At 41.1% G+C, this 22,871-nt stretch overlaps 1 protein-coding gene across 1 annotated transcript in view; it reads right to left on the bottom strand.

Annotated features, from left to right (window-relative positions):
* The window catches only part of lama1 (laminin, alpha 1), a 346,216-nt gene that overhangs the window by 44,407 nt on the left and 278,938 nt on the right, over positions 1–22,871 (bottom strand). Inside the window, exons 46-53 of the mRNA XM_073047634.1 lie at positions 21,143–21,276; positions 19,891–20,047; positions 19,667–19,791; positions 17,821–17,971; positions 12,524–12,668; positions 8,620–8,761; positions 6,727–6,841; positions 5,697–5,867 (exon numbers count right to left, since the gene is read on the bottom strand). Coding sequence (XP_072903735.1) covers positions 5,697–5,867; positions 6,727–6,841; positions 8,620–8,761; positions 12,524–12,668; positions 17,821–17,971; positions 19,667–19,791; positions 19,891–20,047; positions 21,143–21,276 — 1,140 coding nt within the window. The remainder of the gene's footprint in view (positions 1–5,696; positions 5,868–6,726; positions 6,842–8,619; positions 8,762–12,523; positions 12,669–17,820; positions 17,972–19,666; positions 19,792–19,890; positions 20,048–21,142; positions 21,277–22,871) is intronic.

Below are 22,871 nucleotides of genomic sequence, written 5' to 3'. Positions count from 1 at the left end.
CTGGGCTTCGGTCCTCTCTTTCCCCCCCCATTCCTGATGAAGGGTCTCGGCCCGAAATGTTGGCTACTCTTTTCTCACGGATGCTGCCTGACCTGCTGAGTTCTTCCAGCGTTGTGTTCGTATTCTTTGATCCACAGCATCTGCAGTTGTATTTTTGGGTTTTGAGGTGTAGATCTGCCTCTATCATCTTCTTTGAGAGTTCGTTGCATATAACCACCATTCTGTGTGGTAATACTTACCCCTCAGATCTCTTCTGAATATATCCATTCGTAAAGTTATGTGTTCTAGTTGTAGGTTCCCTACTCTAGATAAAAGGCTTTTACTATCTGCCCTATTTATGCCTCTTATAACTTTATTGACCTCTATATGGTTACCCCTAAGCCTTCTTCATTCCAGTGGGAATAAACTACTTCTATCTAATCTCTCCTTGTTGCTAGATTCCTCCATTCTAAACATCATCCTTATTAATCTCTTCTATACTCTAATACTATCACATTCTGGTGATGACCAGAACTGTACACAATACTTATACAGTGTGACATGATATCCTATCACTTAAACTCAATGCCTTAGCCATTGAAGACAAACATACCAGGTGCCTTATTCACTGCTCTACCCACCTGTCTCTTCAATTTCAGTAAACTATGAACTTGCACCCCAAGGTCACTCTCTACATCAACACCCCTAAATTCCTTGTCATTTACTGGGTTTAACATGTCAACATGCATATTCGACTATAAGACCATAGGACATAGGAGCAGAAGGCCCCGCTCAAACCCAGACGCTTGTCTCTTCACCATAACCTTTGATACCCTTGCCAATCAGGAAACTATCGATTTTCACTTTAAATATACCCATGGACTTGGCCTCCACAGCAGTCTGTGGCAGAGCATCCCACAGATTCACTACTCTCTGGTTAAAAGCATTCCTCCTTACCTCTGTTCTAAAGGTCGCCCCTCAATTTTGCGGCTGTGCCCTCTGGTTCTGGACACTCACACAATAGGAAACATCCTCCCCACAGCCATCAATTCCATTGTATCTAGTCCTTTCAACACTTGATATGTTTCAATGAGATCAGTCCCGCATTCTTTAAAATTCCAGTGAATACAGGCCTCATAATGTTAGTCCCTTCATTCCTGGAATCATCACGAACCTCCTCTGGACTCTCTCCAATGACAGCACATCCTTTCTGAGATATGGGGCCCAAAACTGTTGACAATACTCCATGTGCTGTTGTCACGTAAAGGGTCAGTATTATCTCCTTGCTTTTATATTCAATTTCACCTTGAAATGAATGCCAACATTGCATTTGCCTTCTTTACCACAGACTGGACCTATAAATTAACCTTCTGGGAGTCTTGCATGGGGACTGTTAAGTCCCTTTGCACCTCTGATGTTTGAATTTTCTCCCTGTAATGTGCACTTTTGTTCCTTATACCAAAATGCATTATCATACATTTCCCAACACTGTATTCCATCTGCCACTTTTTTGCCCTTTCTTCCAATTTGTCTAAGTCCTTTTGCAACTTAATTGCTTCCTCAGCACTACCTACCCCTCCACCTATCTTCGTATCATCCACAAACTTTGCCGCAAAGCCATCAATTCCATTGTATTAATTATTGATAAACAATGCGTAAAATAGCGGTCCCAATACTGACCCCTGAGGAACACCACTAGTCATTGGCAGCCAACAAGGCCCCCTTTATTCCCACTCACTGCACCTATCTGTCAACCATTCCTCTATGCATGCCAGTATCTTTCCTGTAATGCCATAGAATTTTATCTTGTTAAGCAGCCTCATGTGTGGCACCTTATCAAATGCCTTCTGAAAATCCAAGTAATGGCATTCGCTTCCTCTCCTTTGTCCACCCTATTTGTTACTTCCTTGAAGAACTCTAACCAGTTTGTCAGGCAAGAAGCCATGCTGACTTTGACTTACTTTATCTTTAGTCTCCAAGTATCCCAAAACCTCATCCTTAATAATGGACTGAGGCTAGGCTAGCTGGCCTATAATTTCCTTTCTTTTGTCTTCCTCCCTACTTAAAAAGTGGAGTGACTTTTGCAAAGTTACATTCCTCTAGAACCATGACATAATCAAGTGATTCTTGAAAGATCATGTCCAATGCATCTGCAATCTCTTCAGCAGCCTCTCACAGGACTCTGGGATGTAGTCCATCTGGCCCAGGTGACTTATACACTTTAAGTCCTTTGAGTTTGCCTCGCACTTTTTCCTTAGTAATAGCAATGGTACTCATTCCTGCTCCATGACACTAACGGACCTCTGGCACACTGCTATTCTCTTCCACAGCGAAGACTGACGTAAAGTACTTACTTAGTTCATCCACCATTACTACCCCACTAGTATAATTTTCTAATGGTGCAATATCAACTCTCACCTCCCTTTTATTCTTTATGTAACAGAAAAAGCTTTCAGTATCCTGCTTTATATTATTGGCTAGTTTGCCCTCATATTTCATCCTTTCCCTTCTTATGGCTTTTTAGTTGCCTTTTATTGGATTTTAAAAACTTCCAAATCATCCGAATTCCCACTCACTGTTACTACATTATATGCCCTTCCCATGGCTTTTTTGCAGTCCCTAACTTCCCTTGTCAGTCACAGTTGCCTACCCTGCCATCTGAGAACGTGTTCTGTGGAACATATCTATCCTGCACCTTGTGAACTATTCCCAGAAATTTCAGCCTCCTCTGCTCTGCCCTGTTAGCATTCCCCTCCAATCCACCTGGGCAAGCTCCTCTCTCATGCATCTATAATTCTTTTTTTTTTCCATTGCGATACCGATACATGCAAGTTATGCTTCTCCCTCTTAAATTGCTGTATGAATTCAATCATATTATGATCACTGCCTTCTAAGGGTTCCTTTACCTTAAGCTACCTAATAAAATCTAGATTATTACACAATACCCAATCTAAGGTAATCTTTCCCCAAGTAGGCTCAAATACAAGTTGCTCTAAGAAGCCATCTTGTATCTCGTAAGCATTCAACAAATTCCTTCTCTTGTGAACTAATACCAACCTGATTTCCCCAATCCCCTTGCACATTGAAGTCCCCCAATTCAATTGTGACATTACCCTTTTAAAATGCCTTTTCCAGCTCCCTTTTCAATCTCAACCCCACACCTTGGCTACTATTTGGAGGCCTATATATGATTCCCATAATGGTTTTTTTTTAAACAGTTGCTGTTTCTTAACTCCATCCACAACGATTTGACATTCTCTATGTCACCTCTTTCTAAAGATGCAATTTCATCTCTTATGAAACGAGCCACACCACAGCCTATACCTTCCTGCCTGTCCTTTCAATACAAAGTATGTCCTTTAATACTAAGCTCCCAACTATGATCTACTTTCAGCCACGACTCAGTGATGCCCACAACATCATACTGACCAATATGTAAATACACAAGTTCATTCTCGTTATTCTGAATACTACGTGCATTTAAATACAGCAGCTTCAAGTTTTGTATTCTTCGCCCTTATGAATTTTGCCACTGTGGGTCGATTTAACTCTTTGCACTGCCTGCATTTGTACCCAGTTATTGGCTTATCTTCCCTTATATTCCTGTTACATCCACTATCTACTTGTAAACCTGTTGGCTCATCCTCATTTCTATCATACTGGTTCCCATACCCCTGTCGTATTAGTTTAAACCACTCCCAACAGCTTCAACAAATCTGCCCGCAAGGATATTGGTCCGCCTCAGATTCAAGTGCAACCCGCCCCATTTGTACAGGTCACACCTGCCCCAGAATAGGTTACAATGATCCAGAAATCTGAATACCTGCCCCCGCTCCAATTCTTCAGCCACACATTTATCTGCTACCCCAATCCCTACTGTCACTGTCACATGACACAGGTAGAAATTCTGAAATTACAATCCTTGAGGTCCTGCTTCTCAACTTCTTTCCTAGCTCCCTGTATTCTGTTTTCAGGACCTCCTCCCTACGTTATTGGTACCAAAATGTACCACAACTTCTGGTTGCTAACCCTCCCTTTACAGGATACTGCAGATGTTTTCAGAAACAAGGTGGACTCTGGCACCCAGGAGGCAAACCACCATCTATGTTTCTTTTTCACATCCACAGAATTGCCTATCTGTGCTCCTCACTATAGAGTCACCTCTTACGGCTGCCTTCCTCTTTAGTTCTCCACCCTTCTGAGCCACAGGACTCGACTCAGTGCCAGAGGCACGGTCACTGTTGCTTCCCCCAGGTAGATCTATCCCCAACAGTACTAAAGATGGAGTGCTTATTGTTGAGGAGGACAGCTCTCCACTATTTGACGTTTTCCCTTCTTTCTCTTGACAGTCACCCATTTATCTGTCCCCTGTAGCCTTGGGATGACAACTTCCCTGTAGCTCCTGTCTATCACCTCCTCACTTTCCCTAATAAGCTGAAGGTCATCGAGCTGCAGCTCCTGTTCCCTACTTACACTTATCTGAATTAAATTCCACTGGTCACTGCTCTGCTTAAGTTTCCAAACTGACCTATGTCCCCTTGTATCCTTAGAAAATCTTCTTCTCTATTTGTGACTCCACCAATTTCCATGTCATTTGCAAGCTCACTAATCAGGCCACCGACTTTCATTTTCAAGTCATTTATATATAAGACAAACAACAAAGGCTCTGGCACCAGTCACTATGGTATACCATTTCTAGTCAGAGAAAATAACTCTACCACAGCCCCCGCCTCCTATCACCAAACCAACATTCCTCAGATCCACAGTGCTTTAGCGTTCTGGACCAGCCTACCATGTAGGACCTCATCAACAGTTTTGCTTAAGTCTATGTATGTGAGCCACATATACCTCTCTGCCTCATCAATTTTCCTCGGTACCTCCTCAAAAGATTGTGATTTTCGCGCCATCAAACCATGCTGACACCCCCTAAACAATTACTGTCTTTCCAAATAACCATAAATCTTGTTCCCTTAAAATCATCTCCAATAATTTCCTTCCTACTGATGTAAGAATATCTGAACTGTTGTTTCCCAGTTTAAGGGCACAATATTTGCTATACTTTCTCTTTCTATAACTATATAACAATTACAGCACAGAAACAGGCCACCTCGGCTCTTCTAGTCCGTGCCAATGCTCATACTCACCTAGTCCCACTGGCCCGCACTCAGCCCATAACCCTCCATTCCTTTCCTGTCCATATACCTATCCAATTTTACTTTAAATGACAATACCGAACCTGCCTCTACCACTTCTACTGGAGATGGCTGCGAAGGCCAAGTCATTGGGTATATTTGAAGCGGAGGTTGCTAGTTTCTTAATTATTAATGGTGTCAAATGTTATGGGGAGAAAGCAGGAAAATGGTGTTAAGAGGGATAATAAATCAGCCATGATGGAATAGTGGAGCAGGTTTGATGGGCTGAATGGTCTAATTCTGTTCCTACGACTTAGTCTTTTCAACACTGTATTCTATCTGTCACTTCTTTGTCCATTCTTCCAATCTGTCTCTCCCTCTGTAATCTCTCTACATCCACAAAATCCTACTTCTAAATAGTCCTGCAATGTTTTTCCTTTATTCTCAGTTCACATCTGAAAGCAACTCCTGGACTTCCGGACATTCTCACGCAGTGTTCCCCAGAACTCTGTAAAAACATTTTCTTCAGCGCCCCTCCCCAATCACTCCCCACAGATTCAATCAAGTCTCTTCCAGAGGACTCACCATTTTTGTCTGCCGCCGATTACGGCCTCCAGTTGTTTTGCCCATACCAGCTAAGATAAGCCCGGTGTCATTCTTGGTAGCAAATGTCGCCATTAACTTTGCTTCCAGTGGTAGGACCTTGGGCCGTAACTGAATGTACCCATCACTGAAAATACTCACACTCCGGATAGGCTGTTAAGTCAAAAACATAAACGTTATTGACAGCATTTCCATTGAGACCATAGTTTTGGTCTTTGTACTCAAGAAACTAAAGTTAATCAACTTTACAACACTAAGATGAATGACACAAATTACAATAAGGGAAAAGATGCAGGTGCTGGAACTTGGAAATAGAAGTAGAAAATGCTGTAAATACACAACAGCTCAGTCAGCGTCTGTAGAGAGAGAAAGGTGTTTATATTTTTGGCCAACCACCTACAATATTGAGAAACGATGACCTAAATACTGACATCCTTGACCTAAAACATTAACTGATATTGCCTGGACAGCTAGGCGTATCTGGTTTAATCATTGTCACATATTATCTATGTGGTGTTCAAAGGCACAATAACAGCTAAGCTAATGGGGGAGGGAGAGAAGAATCTATCTTGAAAAAGGAGCGTAAGAAATTAGAAGCAAGAGTTGGCTATTTGTCCCATGAAGCCTGCTCCACCATCCAATGTCCAACATTCTCTAACATTGAGAAGAATGAGAGGTGATCTCACTGCAAGATAAGTTCTTCAGGGCTCATCATCTCAAAAAACAGGATAAATCATTTAGGGCTGAGACATGGAGAAAGTTCTTCACTCAGATGGTGGTGAAGCTTTGGAATTTTCTACACTGTAGGGATCAGTTTTTTTTAACTCAGATATCAATCGCTTTTGGGATATGAATAAAATCCAAAGACATCAAGTTATATGGGGATAGGGCAAGAAAATAGCATGAAGTAAAAGATCGGCCATGATCTTGATGAATGGTGGAGTAGGCTTAAGAAGTCTGATGGCCTTGAGCCAATTCTTATGTTCTTCATGAAAATTCTCTTTTCTTTTACCTCAAGCAAGCAGCCTTTCTTCACACCTAAGGAATTCCTCAGCAGGTCAAATGTAGATCGGTAAATCTCCACCTTCTTCAAGCAGCCCACAAATGATTTGCTGAGAACTTCTTTCCTGAAAGATTGCCAACGGTTGAAGTAAAAACATGGGTTGGTGACAGCATCACACCATTGTAGATTTAAGTATCAAAGAAGAAAAGTAACATATGACCAGAAAGTACTGGCTATACTCAGCAGGCCAGGCAGCAGAGGTAATGCTGCATGTTGATAATACTAGAGAAGAAAATATAGAATTGAAACAGAAAATGCTGGATATTCAGCAAGTCAGACAGCATCTGTGGACAAAGATTCAAAGTTAACATTTCAATTCCACAGCCTTTTGTCAGAATGGGAATAGATGGAAATTGAACATGCTTTTAATTGGTGAGCAGTTAAAAGGGGAAAGGGGAACAAAGGGAATGTAGACTATAGGGAGGAAATGAAGAGAGGCTGATGACATAAAAGTTGGTGGTGCAAGGTAAGAGAGACCAAGGAAGGCTTGTTCACCATGGCTAATTTACCAGAGCGGATGAACACTGTGGCTAATCTATCTGAGCAGCTGCAAACAGGAGATGCAGAACAGTAGAGAATGAGCCACAGGAGTTGCTGAGATATAAAGTCATGCAATTAGCCAGATTTCTGAAATTAATGCGAATGCTTTAAATATGCAGCAAATCAGGCAGCATCTGTGGAGACAAAAACAATTAACGTTACCAATTTTGATGATCTTTCATCAGAACCGGCCAGTTCTAATGCACTGTTAAGTCCGGTTATCTGAAATGTTGCTTCATCTAGATCAAGGGTTCCTAATCTTTTTTATGCCATGGACCCCTACCATTAACCAAGAGGTCCATGGGCCCCAGGTTCAGAACCCCTGATCTAGATCGAGTTTCTGATCTCTGGATGGTGGGAACAAAAGGGGCCAAAAGACAAGTGTTGCAAACTAAGTGAGGCTTCATGGGCAGAGAGGAGGATATTGGAGTAGAATGAAATCACCATGAGTACAATCCCTTCAGAATACACCTGGGTGAGTGGGTTGTAGAAGATGCATCTGGGTGATATGAGAGGAAGGTGATTGCAAGGAGAACTTTAATATTGCTTGTGGTGAGAGTCCCGTCAAATACCGTAGATAGGAAGTTATAGTTAAGGTGAAAAAATACATTTTGAAAAAAACTAGGCTAGAAAGTCTGGTCATCAGAACGGATAAAACAGAGCTGGAGGATTTGGGAGAGTGGTATCCTTGTGGGAAGCAGGGAGGAAATAGGCTTGTCAAGTTAACGGTGGCAGTCCATGACAGTATAGAAACACTAACCCATCTCTACAAATGAGAAACAGGAAAAATGATAGGTGGACCAGGTGAGATTGATAGCTGAGTGGAAACTGGCAGAAAATGTAATGGAACATTCATTTTCTGTATGAGAGAAGGGATTAATGCCAATACAGTCATCAATATACCAGGGAAATAGATCAACGAGGGAGATCCAGTAGGATTGAATCCATCCATCTTATTATGAGGTGAATATAACTGTTTACTATACAGCTCTCCATGTGTATTCCGGTACTCTGCAAATACCAGTCACTGAACATTTTGTTTCATTTTCTGCACCAGTTCATCTATTTTAAGGATGTACACCCTTAGACCACCTGATCTTTCAACCTAACTGTCTAGCTATACAATGTTTAGAAAGTAACTGGAATCAACATGAACGGCGGTCTGAAGCAGCTAGATTAAAAATACATTTTAAGTCAAAAATGAGATTACTAGAAGATTACAGTCATCTATCTTGTTATATTCAGGGAGATTTGCATCAGTAGAGCAAACTTGGAACGTAAGTCTGCTTACAAATTAAGTACCTGTAAGTTCTGGAACGAGGTAGACCCCCTATATATATTGGATCTTTGTGCCCACGGTTGAGATCGGAAGCAGTTCCCGGCGATTCTCCTTGGACAGTTTCTCGGTCAGTTGAATTAAATGGGTCCATGACAGCCAAAACACCTGTGAACATTGATAAAGATACTCTTTTTTAATGTTCCTGGTGACATGATACTACTGTGAAATAAAGGCCCACATGTATGCCTCTGATCATCGTGTACTCCCTGTATAAAGACAGATGACAGAAACTAACTGCCAGTTATCGCTTTTGGGAAATACGGACATCATCTATCAATGGACACTATTATTACATCCTTTCTGGCTGAATTTCTTGCCAAATCAGATGAAAGGCCTTGACCCAAAACACTGCCTCAGCATTTCCCTCCACAACAGTGTGAGCCAAAGAGCCTGTACTGCACTGTGCTGTTCTATGTTCTAAATGCAGCCTAACCACCGAGTCCCCCAGCACCTTGTTTATTTTGGCTCCACGTTTCAGCATCTGCAGACAATTGCAGAATACGAGGGGCACAAAGGTAAAGTCAATAATCCCATACGAGCCATATTAACATCACTCGAATGGAAAAGTTCTCATCCGTTTACTGATGAAATGTGGAAAATGAGTCCCAGCAACAATAAAAGTCAGGAAGGGTTCAGAATGGGCGATGGACCCAAACTGAGTAAATTAAGTTAGAATCAGCAAAGACATGTTGTTAGGGATGACAGCAGAGCAACAATGGTTTGAGTTTCTGGGAAACACCAGGAAGGTATGGGATAGATGTATTCCAAAAATAAAGAAATACTCAAATGGCAAAGTAGTACAACTGTGGCTGACAAAGGAAGTCAAATCTAATATAAAAGAAAAAGAGAGGGCATACAACAAAGCAAAAATTAGCGGGAACATAGAGGATTGGGAAGATTTTAATAACCTATAGACAGCAACTAAAGAGAATCATTAGGAGGGAAAAGATGAAAGCAGGCCAACAAACAATACAAAGGTGGATAGAAATAATGTTTTCAAGTATATAAAAAATAAGAGAGATGAGAGTGGATATAGAATTGCTAGAAAATGAGGCCAGAGAATAATAACAGGGGACAAAGAGATGGCAGATAAACTAAATGAGTATTTTGCTTCAGTCTTCACTGTGGAAGACACGAGCAGTGTGCCAGATGTTGAAGAGTGTGAGGGAAGAGAGGTGAGTGAAGTTACTATTACAAGGGAGAAGGTGCTCAAATAATTGAAAGACGTAAAGTGTGTGAGTCACCTGGACCAAATGAACTGTATCCTAGGGTTCTGAAGGTGGTAGCGGAAGAGATTGTGGAGGCGTGCGTAATGTTCTTTCAAGAATCATTGCACTCTGGCATGGTTCCAGAGTAAAGGAAAATTGCAAATGTCACTCCACTCTTTAAGAAAGGAGCAAGGCAGCAGAAAGGAAATTATAGACCAGTTAGCCTGACCTCAGTGGTTGGGAAGATGTTGGGAGTCAATTGTTAAGGATGAGGTGATGGAGTGCTTGGTGGCACAGGACAAGGTAAGGCAAAGTCAGCATGGTTTCCTTAAGGGAAAACCTTGCCCAATGAACCTGTTGGAATTCTTTGAGGAGATTACAAGTAGGATAGATAAAGTGGATGTTGTATATTTGAATTTTCAGACGCCTTTTGAAAAGGTGCCACACATAAGGCTACTTATCAAGTTAGAGCCCATAGTATTACAGGAAAGTCACTAGTTAGAGCATTGGCTGATTGGTAGGAGGCAGCGAGTGGGAATAAAATGATCCTTCTCTGGTTAGCCAGCAGTGACTAGTGGTGTTCCACAGGGGTCAGTATTGGAACCACTTCTTTTTATGCTGTATATCAATGATTTAGATGATACAATAGATGGCCTTGTTACCAAGTTTGCAGATGATACAAAGATTGGTGGAGGAGCAGGTAGTGTTGAGGAAACAGGTAGGATGCAGAAGGATTTAGACAGATTAGGAGAATGGACAAGAAAGTGGCAAATGAAATACAGTGTTGGAAAATGCATGGTCATGTACTTTGGTAGTAGGAATAAATGTGCAGACTATTTTCTAAACGGGGAGGGAATCCAAAAATCTGAGATGCAAAGGGATTTGGGAGTTCTTGTGCAGAACAGCCTGAAGGTTAATTTGCAGGTTGAATCAGTGGTGAGGAAGGTAAATGCAATGTTAGCTTTCATCTCAAGAGGTCTAGAATGCAAGAGTAATGTAATGCTGAGGCTTTATAAGACACTGGTGAGGCCTCACCTTGAGTATTGTGAACAGTTTTGGGCCCCTCATCTTAGAAAAGATGTGCTGTCATTGGAGAGAGTCCAGAGGAGGTTCACAAAGATGACTCCAGGAATGAAAGGGATATCATATGAGGACTGTTTGATGGCTCTGGGCCTGTACACGATAGAGTTTAGAAGTTTGAGGGAACAGCTCATTGAAATTTTTAGAATGTTGAAAGGCCTAGACAGAGTGTCATGGAGAGGATGTTTCCCATAGTGCAAGAGTCTCAGACAAGAGGGCACAGCCTTAGGATAGAGGGGCATCCATTTAAAACAGAGATGTGGAGAAATTTCTTTTGCCAGACGGTGATGAATTTGTTACCACGGGCAGCTGTGGATGCCAAGTTGTTGGGTGTACTTAAGGAAGAGATTGATAGGCTCTTGATTGGCCACAGCATCAAAGGTTACGAGGAGAAGGCCGGGGAGAAAAGAATCAGTCATGATTGAATGGCAGAGCAGACTTGATGGGCCTAATGACTATGGTCTTATAATCCAATGACTGACCTATAGTCTCAATTACTTTACAAGCTTTTGAATATGGTTAAGCAATGGAGTTCTGGAGCAAGGAATTTACACTAGAATTTCATGAAGAGGCAGGTGTGGAGAGGAGAGAACTTACAAGAAGCAAAGAAATCTGAAACGTTCTGGGAGATTCCTACTGTCCAATTATATTCAAACATTTTTTTAAAAGAGAAATAATATTCAGTTTCATCTCATACTTTGTGTGTCAAAACATCTCATTATTTTACACTGTATGTATGAATTGATATTCAGTGTCAGAAAATGTCTTATCTCTAAATAACACTGAGTTATCTCATGGTATCAAAGAAGTAAAACTGGCATCTTGGGAATGTGGAGAGAATAACATGCATTAGTGTAACGATGGTGGTTTAGGGTCAGTGTAGACCTCATGGGAAGAAGGGCCTATTTTCATGCTCTGTCACTCTATGTTTCAAATAGTGTGAGTAATGTCCAACCAAATCAAAACAGAGAAGGTTAGCACCACATCTGCAGGAGAACTCAAGACTTAAAATTCAAAAACATGGTGCTATAGGTTAAATGTGAGAGATCTGAGAGAGATGATATTTTTACACAGACAGTGTTTAAATATGCTGCTAGAAAAGAGACTGCAAGCAGGCAGAACTGCTTCATTCAAAAGAAATGTAGACAGGTGTGTAAATAAGCAAAATATGGAGGATATTAAATAAAAACATAAAATGCTGTATATGCTAAGCAGGTCAGACCACATCTAAGGGAGTAGAAGCTTTTCAGAGTTCTGATGACTGGAAACATTAACTGTTTCTCTTCCCACAGATACAGGTTGATATGCTCTTTTTTTGAGCATTTTCTGTTTTCATTTTCATTTTCCAGCATCTACGACACCCTTTGTTTCTTGCATAGAAGGATTTGGTCCTAATATGGAAAGAAGGGATTAGTGTATTTGAGCAATAAATGTCAGCATGGACATGGAAGGACCATACAACTCTGTGACTTAGGTTCATTACAATGCACCTCTGAATATAGAAATCTTTCAATTTTTAAAAACAGCAAATAAAAGAAAATCAAAGTTTGATGATTGGCTCATTGCTTGGTTGTCTTACCTAGTCTGCGATTACGTTGAAATGCAATCTTAAACCAAGTTCCATTGTTATATCGTTTCTTGGACACGAGTGTCAGAACTCCAGATCCAAGGTCAAAGGTCACACGAACTTTCCCGTCTGCTAATTCCACAGCTAAGAAATCCCTCTGGTAAAAGATAATTAACAGTAGATGGGATCAGTTGAAAATTTATACTAATCATCGTCAACCACTTCCAGTATTATAACTCATCTACTTGAATTTGGAAAACGGAAATATGCACATTTGCATTGTGTCTTTATGACCTTGGAGAATCATAAAGATGCATTACAGCAGATGTAGTGTCAGGGACTGAATCACTGTTGTAATGTGGAAAGGCAGCCAATTTGCAGAAACCAACTTGATGCAAATAACAACGTAAAAGAATTAATTAAGGGCCGATGTTCTGGCAGCAAAGAGTTAGAGAGAGGTATGATGTTTGATTAAAGTATACAGTACACCATCATGAGTGATTTAGATCAAGGTGATAAATGGAAGCTGTTCTGAGAAATGGATGGCTCAAAGACTAGGGGCACCGAGTTAAAATATTGCACAAAAGATAGAGGGAATATGTAAGGAAAAACTTATGCAGATGGTGGTTATGATTCAGATTCAGATTCAGTTTATTCGTCATTTAGAAACCACAAATGCAATGCAGTTAAAAAATGAGACAATGTTCCTCCAGAATGATATCACAAAAGCATGACAAAACAGACTACACCAGAAAACCCACGTAACGATTGGCAATCCCCAATCCAGAGTCCAGAGAGGCTGCTGCGTATTAACATCGCGCTACCGTCTAGCGCATTCCCCGGAAAGGAGCTCCAATCCCACCAAATAAAACCAAAAACTAAAGCTACAAGACCTGCACAAAACCACATAGTTACAACATATAGTTACAATAGAGCAAACAATAGCATAATTGATTAAAAAAAAGACCATGGGCATAGTAAAAATAGTCCAAAGATGTTAAAAGACTATAAGTTCGAAAGAAACCACCACACAGTTTCCAGAAGTCCTCAGGGTCCCGATAGACTCGTCCTCTCACACCAGTGGCAGAAGAGAATAGCCCCGCTATGGACTTCCACTGCGCTGCCCGACTCAGCCTCGCAGACACAGCACACAGTGAAAGCGTCCAGATTGCAGGACTCCAAGTCTGTTGAACCTCCGAGCCTCCGACCATTCCCTCCGGCACAGCTTCTCAGGGCACCATCCTCTGCCGAGCGTATTAAGACGGCCCCGCCAACGGCCATCGGAAACACAACCCCGAGGACTGGGGGCCTGTTCTTTCCAGCAAAGGCCCGGACCTCACAGCAGCAGCAGCAACGAAGAAGGTCTTCCTGGAGATTTCCAGATGTTCCTCCGTGCTCCCACGTCCGCTTTTCATCCGATTATGATTGCGCACGGCACCCCGCTTCACAAATAACAGATAATCAGCTCTGGTGTGGCCGCTGCAAGCTGCGTCGTGCCGCCATCTTGGATCTTTGATCTTGAATTCATTGCCTGCAAGACTAGTGGAAACAGAATCTAGCACTGTCTTCAAAGGTGCTTAGAGAGACACCTTGAGAGAGAAGTAGTTACAGGTCAATGGGCAGAAAACACGGGCAGGTGACTGATGGGAAAGGTTCAATGCCCTGTATAGCCTCCTTCTGTGCTACACTAATCGATGATTCTACTTGGTTTGCAATATTGAGATATCTCTGCAGTTCTTTGAAAGTTGTGGATGCTGACTCATAAAATATATTTAAAGCTTTGATGGATAAATCTTTTGACTATGGAGGTACTGAGCAAGCAAAAGGAGGTGAAGATTGGAGGGGCCATTGTCTTATTGAAAGGTGCTGTAAGCTCGATGGGTCATATAGCCTTCTACTGTTAGTTACATGTAGTCACAGAAGTTATAAACTTTGGTCAGGCCATATTTGGAATACTGTATGTACTTCTGATCACTGCAATACAGAAAGGACTTGGAGGCCTCACAGAAGAGGTTCACTAGGATGTAGTCTGGATTAGAGAATAATAACCATAAGGAGGAATAAGTCAAACTTGGATTTCTTTCACTGGAGGGCGAGAGGCTGAGGGGCGACCTGACAGGCCTATTTCCAGAAAGCATTCAATAAGTTGCTGCATAAAAGATCTATCCGTAAGGTAACAATGCATAGAGTTGGGAGTGATGTATTAGCATGGATAGCGGATAATAGTTAACTAATAGAAAGCAGAGTTGGGTACGTGGGTGTTTCTCTGGTTGGCAATCAGTGGTGAGCGGTGTGCTGCAGGGGTCAGTGCTGGGCCTGCAACTGTTCACTGTTACATTAACAATCTGGAAGAGGGGACCGAGTACCTAAGTTTGCTGATGATACTAAATTGAGTGGAAGAGGGAACTGTGCAGAAGATATGGAGAGTCTACAGAGAGATATAGATAGGTTAAGTGAGAGGGTAAGGGTCTGGCAGATGGAGTACAATGTCGGTAAATGCGAGGTCATCCACTTTGTAAGGAAAAATGTAAGAGCAATTATTTAAATTGTAAAAAATTGCAGCACGCAGCTGTGCAGAGGGACTTGGGAGTGTGTGTGCATGAATTACAAAAGGTTGGTTTGCAGATGCAGCACGCTATCAAGAAGGCAAATGAAATGTTGGCCTTGATTACTAGAAGGATTGAATTTAAGAGCAGGGAGGTTATGCTGCAACTGTATAGAATACTGGCGAGGCTGCACCTGGAGTACTGCGTGCAGTTCTGGTCTCCTTACTCGAGGAAGGATAGACTGGCTTTGGAGGCGGCGCAGAGGAGGTTCACCAGGTTGATTCCAGAGATGAAAGGGTTAACCTATGAAGAGAGATTGAGTCGCCTGGGACTGTACTTGCCAGGATTCAGAAGAATAGAGGAGATCTTATAGAAACATCAAATTATGAAAGGGACAGATAAGATAGAGGCAGGAAAGTTGTTTCCACTGGTAGGTGAGACTACAACTATGGACATAGTCTCAAGATTTGGGGGAGTAGATTTAGGATGGAGATAAGGAGGAACTGATTTTCTCAGAGAGTGGATGAATCTGTGGAATTCTCTGCTCAATGAAACAGTGGAAGCTACATCAGTAAATATATTTAAGGCAAAGCTGGATAGATTTTTGCACAGTAGGGGAATTAAAGGTTATGGGGAAAAGGCAGGTAGGTGGAGATGAGTCCATGGCCAGATCAGCCATGATCTTATTGAATGGCAGAGCAGGCTCGATGGGCCAGATGGCCTACTCCTGCTCCTATTTCTTATATTTCTATATATATACAAAAGTATGAGAGGCCTAGGCATGACAGGTAGTCTTTTTCCTGAGATGTAAATGTCAAAGCCTAGAGGGGATAGTTTTAAGGTGAATCAGAGAAATATTAAAGTAGATTTATATGGCAAGTTTTTTTTTAATACAGAGTGCTTGGTGCCTGGAATGGGCAGCCAGGGTAGAGACATGTCAGCAATATTTGGGAGGTACACAAACCGGCAGGAGATGGAGGGATTAGTTTGAATTGGCATCGTAGCTGGCACAGTCACCAAGGGCTAAAGTGCCTGTTCCTGTCCTGTACGTGTTCCGTGTGCCAAGTTCTAACCTTTTAGTGCTTCAGCATTTCCACTGTACTGCACTGCTATCTCGGGCTAGACCTCTGTGCTCAACTCAGTGGAGCGGAACTTGACCTCTGATATTCTGTTTCGGCAGGAAGACATCTACTCACTGGAAAATGTGCTTGTGGCCCACTTTTTTTGTTTGTCTGTAAAGCTGTGCCATTATTTACTTTCTATGGAAGGATCTAGAAAGGAAGCTGATAAACCAGGAAAACAAAATATCTCGAACAAGTTGCAATTCTAACTCTTCGCTTTGCAAAGAACAAACCCACATTGCTTCTCAATGAATTAACTTCCCCGTCAGGGAAATGGCCCCGGAGCAGCTGCTCTGTCTGGGGGAAAAAAGTTTCACCCTTTTGATGTTTTACAGACAAAAGGGAATTTCACATCCAAAGAAATTTCTAATGAAGGCTCAGACTGACTCAGATTGGCCTACATTGCTAACACAGGATTTCAAGTACCCGTGATTGAGCCATCACTGTGTTCATGATCAAAGTATCAGTTCGATACAGCACTTCAAGTGTACGATGCCACAGTGCTATAGTATTTACGATTTGCTTCATTTTAGTCTATAAGCAAACAAGTGCACACTTTTATCTTCCTTTGAATCTGTCAGGTTTTGGCAGTGTGGCATCAGAGCAGGATGGCCTGCTTGTAGCTGAGGCATTCCCTGTCAGAAATAGGCTATTCTGCCTCATGCTGAGATACTGTCAAAGCACCCTATAGGGTGACTGAAATCCAGAGACAAACAGTTAATGAGCAATCCTTCTGTCACAGCACATTTTCTCAAATAAATAAAAAGATAGTGAAACAAAAGAAGAAATATGAAGGCAATTGGATTGATATTTGAGGGTCTGTGGGGAATTGGCCATAAAATTCAGTGGATAAGATATCTCACAAGTATATACAGTATGTTTCTTTCGAGGGTCTCCAATATTAAGAAGAATCTTGTTGGGTTTGAAATACATTTAACCAGTTCTCACAAGTTTTATGCCAATAATGGAAGAAAAATAAAATTTGAAGTCCTATTTATTTAAGTAATAATATTTTACATTATCATTGCTCCTAAAATAATTAAGTTAAATATAAATACACTTTTAAAATAAATGCTAAATTCTTTCAAGCTTCTACAACTGCCTGGAATGGAATACATTCAGCATATTTACTGTTAGACAGGAGACTATTCAGCCCATCTGCTCCATTCCAGCTCCCATCAGAGCAATGCCATCATTCGCATTCATTCCTCCCCCCCACCCTTATTTTGTCAGTAACCTTATTCTCTCCCACATGCCCATTAACACCTCATTGAATATTCTACTGCTTAGTTAGTCCAAAGTTGATTGCTGTGGCGAATCAGCCCATCAGTATGATTTACAGTTGGGAGTGGGGTGGTGATGGAGAGGAGAAAGCATGGTCACAGGAAGAACGTGCAAACTCATATAGATTGTACAATTTCACTGATACTGAGAGTCAGCAGCTTTACCTGTTGCCCCAAGGAATATGTAACAAAAATACAAAAACTGTATGTGTATATAAAATCAATTGTTTGATATTTTCAAAATTCATAGCCCAGAGAGGAAATAAATGGAAGTATTTTTCAGAACTGTTTGAACTTTATAAAATACACAGTTATAGAGAAAGCCGCTGATGAGGTAATCTAAGATGCCTCACACTTACAGTGCCATTTGAAGCCAGGTACAGGAATAGGCCATTTGGTGAGAACGTGCTGAAGTGCATTACCAGCTGAGTTGACGTAGAGCGCAATACCTTCTCAACAGCGGAGTAGCCGCTACCATCAAAGTGAAAAGCAATGTCTTCATGTTGGGATCTGCAGAGGACACACAATGCTTATCTCCAAATAATCTGCTTCCCTCCCTTTCCACCTAAAATCCAATGTATGTGGATTCGCCCACAATTCTAAAATTTAGATCACTTTACAAATCAAACATGTGACTGTGTGTGAATCAGTACCTCTTCCTCAGATCATATCGCTCCAGATCTCCTACTGTCACACCACATGTTGATAACTTACAATCATCATGATAAAAACAATATTAATCACAATTCCTTCCTCCCAAGAAGTCATGTGAAGGCTTTGATAGAATTGGGGTCAGGGTGATGGCAGGAGATATGCCAGCTTTAAACTTCAAGCAGAATATAAGAGCCACAGCATTCCTAGGCACCAGATCCTTGTGACCTGATGTTTAATTTTATTTGCAGCTGTCTGTACTTTGCAATCATTAGCAAGCAACAAAGCATCTAAACATCTAATAAATGAGGTTATATCTAATAAATGTTGCCACCCACAGTTCCAATCTGCTGATTAAATTTGCTGACAATACTACACTGATTGGCCTAATCTCAAATAATAATGAGGCAGTCTACAGAGAAGAAATCATCACTCTGACACAGTGGTGTCAAGAAAACAACCTCTCCCTCAATGTTGCAAAAACAAAGGAGCTGGTTGTGGATTACAGGAGGAATGGAGACAGGCTAACCCCTATTGACATCAGTGGATCTGGGGATGAGAGAATGAACAAGTTCCTTGGCATAAACATCACTAAGGATCTCACGTGGTCTGTACACACCAGCTGTGTGATGAAAAAGGCACAACAGCACCTCTTTCACCTCAGACTGTTGAAGAAGTTTAGTATGGGCCCCAAATCCTAAGAACTTTCTACAGGGGCACAATTGAGAGCATCCTGACCGACTGCATCACTGCCTGGTATATGAACTGTACTTCCCTCAATCAGAGGACTCTGCAGAGAATGGTGTGGACAGCCCAACACATCTGTAGATGTGAATTTCCCACTGTTCAGGACATTTACAGAGACAGGTGTGTAAAAAGGGCCCACAGTATCAACGGGGACCCGAGTTACCCCAACCACAAACTGTTCAAGCTGCTGCCATCTGGGAAACGGTACCACAGCATAAAAGCCAGGACCAGCAGGCTCTGGGACAGCTTCTTCCACAAGGCCATGAGATTGATTAATTTATGCTGACACAACTGTACTTCTAGGTTATACTGTCCTGTTGTACATACTATTTATTATAAATTAATATAAATTGCACATTTAGACGGAGATGTAACGTAAAGATTTTTACTCTTCATGTATGTGAGGGATGCAAGAAATAAAGTCAATTCTATTCAATTCATGATGGAGAAATATCAGAAGAATCATTAATGGGAAATATACTATTGATGTGAAACCAATAGTGTCTTATGAGTGGGGGAGAATGATTTCTCAACAAGCAATATTGTGCTGTTAAATCAGCAACGAAACCAATTCTCATGCAAAAAAGCCATTGAATGGGTAACGTGAGAAGTGGTGACTTCTACAATGATACTGTAGTTGGTATTGAGTGAAGCATTACAAGGCACCATTAGGTGCACTTCCTTGGCCTTTGACTTTGTTGCAATTTTTCCCTTTGTGCTTGATGCCTTAAATTTTGAGGGGCACAATGTTTATTCAAGTGAAAATTAAGAAGATGCTATTAAAGCTGGAAGAATGAAAGGCGTTACCTTGCAAAACACCCACTGCATTTCCCTTCTCTCTCTCGATAGTTCCACAAACCAATAGACCTTCCATCAAGAAACGCCTCGCCCATGCAGCCTTTGAAGTGGGTAACCTTCACCGCCGGTGCTTTCTGCGCACAAGTGGAATGAAGTCATTGCAAATCATTGATGTAGACGTAAGAGAAGGTGGACACCAACAGTGATTGAAATGACCTAATATTGCAACTGACCTTCACTCGCTTCGACAAGCCTCCAACGAAAACCAGCGTGGAATTATTCACATCAAGCACTGTCGAAATTCCAGGAGATGTAGCTTTCTTTATGACTGGTTTGTCTGAAGCAGAAGATCCAACTTCTTGAATGGATAGGGTACCCATACGTCCAAACCTATCATCATAATTACAATATGCAAATTGTTGAATGGAAGTGACTCAGGGCAACCAGAAGCACAAATATACTTCTTTACGGCAGACAGATGGATTTATTTCCTCTGGCTCTCACTACGTGTAAAGCAGAGCACACTATACACTAAACACCATTAAAGACATTTTCAAGGTGGAAGTTGATCCAAGATAGAATATTCACCTACACTGTCATATTTGCTGTCGTGAATATGAATCATTTTGCTTATGCTACAGCATGACACCTTGAGTTGCAAAGGAAACTGTGGGTGGGCTTTTTATGGATTCTACTCAATCAGGGCACGAAGACTTTGGAAGCAAAATGCAAATAGCATTGGGATGCAGAGCATCTATGGGCCAACCGAATGGCAGGGCAGACATTCCATCATTCACTAATAGTTATAAGTAGCTGACCCAGACTTCTGGATATATCAGGACTGGATGCAAATTCCTTTTCCTCTGAAAGGCACAGCTTCTACTGTTTTCCAGTGATCCTGGAAGTTGCCCTTCTGAGCCAGCATGCAAGTCCTGTGGGAGTATCAGCTTAAGTTCTTGCTAGAAGGGATAGAGAAAGATAAAAGTAAAAAGAAACATCGTTGATGATGAAAACCGAGCAGGATGGTAAATGCATGTGTGGAGACCCAACAATATTGTAGCCTGCCTCTGGGATCCATTTGGACAGCAGAGGTACAGAGAACTGCTGAGCTGGCCTTCTTAGCGGGTGCAAGAATTCCACATTTCACAGGGTATGTGGGGAAATCTGGGACTTTCAATGGCTGAATGTTAGCAGCTCTGACTGTTGCTGTCAGCAGTTTCCAGCACCATCCAACTCAAGATTTGTCGATGTAAGATCACTAAAGGATGACCATATGAACCCATCTCAAGAACTGCCACAATATCTATTTTTCCAAATTACAGTATCTACAGAAAATTAAAGTACGTTTTTTTCCCTGGTGAGTAATATAGACTGACACCACATTATATCACTACTGACCACACAATCTTCAAAGACTTTTTGGTACTTAACAAGCAATTAATAATTAGTATCATGACTATGTGGCACGAAGGAACATCAACTTGCCTGGCAGCGTGAATTTTGTACCACTTGTTGGTGTTAATCTGAAGATCAGGATATTCTAATCTTGCTGTTCCTGAACCCACGTCCCACAAGAAAGCAACTTTGCCCCGTCGCATTTCCAGAGCCAAGAATTCAGACTGTGAAATGGTGCAGAGGGCAATTGATTAACATATTTTCGGTCTTAGTTAGCACAAGAAATGCTCAAGAGTAATGAATAAAACAATCAGGTATCTTCATGTTGTACTGAAAATCTTTAAGAGCCTGCATGAAAAGACATGTTGCCTGACATTGGAAATGGCTAGGACTTCCATTGAAACTAAAGTAAATGACTAAAAAAAATGAACAAATATATATTTCAAGCTAATAAAAAAACTTAACTGCTGTGATTGAAATACAAATCCTGTTTTAGGCATACACAGTGACAACATTAAACATAACCATATTATGTTCAGAAAGGCTTCATTCTACCCTGGAGGTGTTCCTGTACAAAACTGTATTTCAATTTCCACAAACAATCATCCTCACCACAGTTTTTGAGATTGCTCAAAATATCACAGCAGGGGACTGGATAGAATATCTGTGACATATAGTGCCTTGTTGGTTATTTTTGAATGCTTGAGAATTAATCCGTGATTACAATCCGGCCAATTTCTGCGTCATTTCCATTAGTGGACTAATAGTTGCTTTAAAAGCAATTTCTTAAGCTGATATACTGTATGTAAGTAGATTCTCTCTGAAAATTTCTACTGCTTTTCACCAAGTTATGTTGAACTAATTAAATTAGTAATCAAATTTCCACTAAACTTATCCCTTCTGCCTACACAATGTCCATATCCTATTTCCTCCACATTCATGTGTCTAGCTAAGAGCTCTCTGAATGCCTTTTTCCCTTCTCTACCACCCCAGGCAGCAAATTCCATGCACCTAGCTCTCACGTGTAAAAACTTGTCCCACACATCTTTGAATTTACCCCCTCATCTTAAATGCATGCCCACTGATAATAAACACTTCAATCCTGGGGAAAAGGAAAATGGTCATCTACTCCATCTATGACTTTCATAATTTTGTAAATTGCTAATAGATTTCCCCCTCGGTCTCTGTTGTACTAGAGAAAGACTTCTTTCACTCCAACCAATTGTGCCCACAATCCATGGCTATACAGGTGCCCCCCCCCCCTTTACAAAGGTAGAGCATTCCTATGAAACCTTTCTTAAGCCGAAATGGCGTAAAGCGAAGAACCATTAATTTATATGGGAAAAATTTTCGTAAAAGCGAAAATCCTCTTGGTAATGCGAAAGCAGGTTACTAATGTCAGTCTTTTGTAAAAGCGAAGTGGTGTAAAGTGAACATTCGAAAAGCAGGGGGCACCTGTACTCCAATGTAAGAAATGGAAGCAGAAGAAAGACTTCTTTACTTTTTTTCACTTTTTTAGGTAATCCCTTTTCTTCTCCGTTATGTTTCAGATTTGACCAGAAGGATTTCCCCCTTTTTTTTGTAATTATATCCTCAAATGAAATGCCCAGTCTTTTTTTTTTGTTTTTAGGTTAGTTTAGCGGGTTTTTCTTCTTCTCAACAACAAAATTTTGGGTCCTTTTTTTGAATCGTTAAGAGGCGTTGTGGTTCCTTTTTTGTATTAGCTCAGTGTTATACTATATATGATTTTGACAGTGTACACTCCTTTTTGTGCTTGTACCTTTATTGAAATATGTATTTGATATAACTTCTCCTCTGA

This window comes from Hemitrygon akajei, chromosome 1 (genome assembly GCF_048418815.1).
Source record: "Hemitrygon akajei chromosome 1, sHemAka1.3, whole genome shotgun sequence".
Lineage (NCBI taxonomy): Eukaryota > Metazoa > Chordata > Chondrichthyes > Myliobatiformes > Dasyatidae > Hemitrygon > Hemitrygon akajei.
The sequence above is the reverse complement of the archived record's forward strand: the minus strand, read 5'-3'. Positions and strand labels throughout refer to the sequence as shown.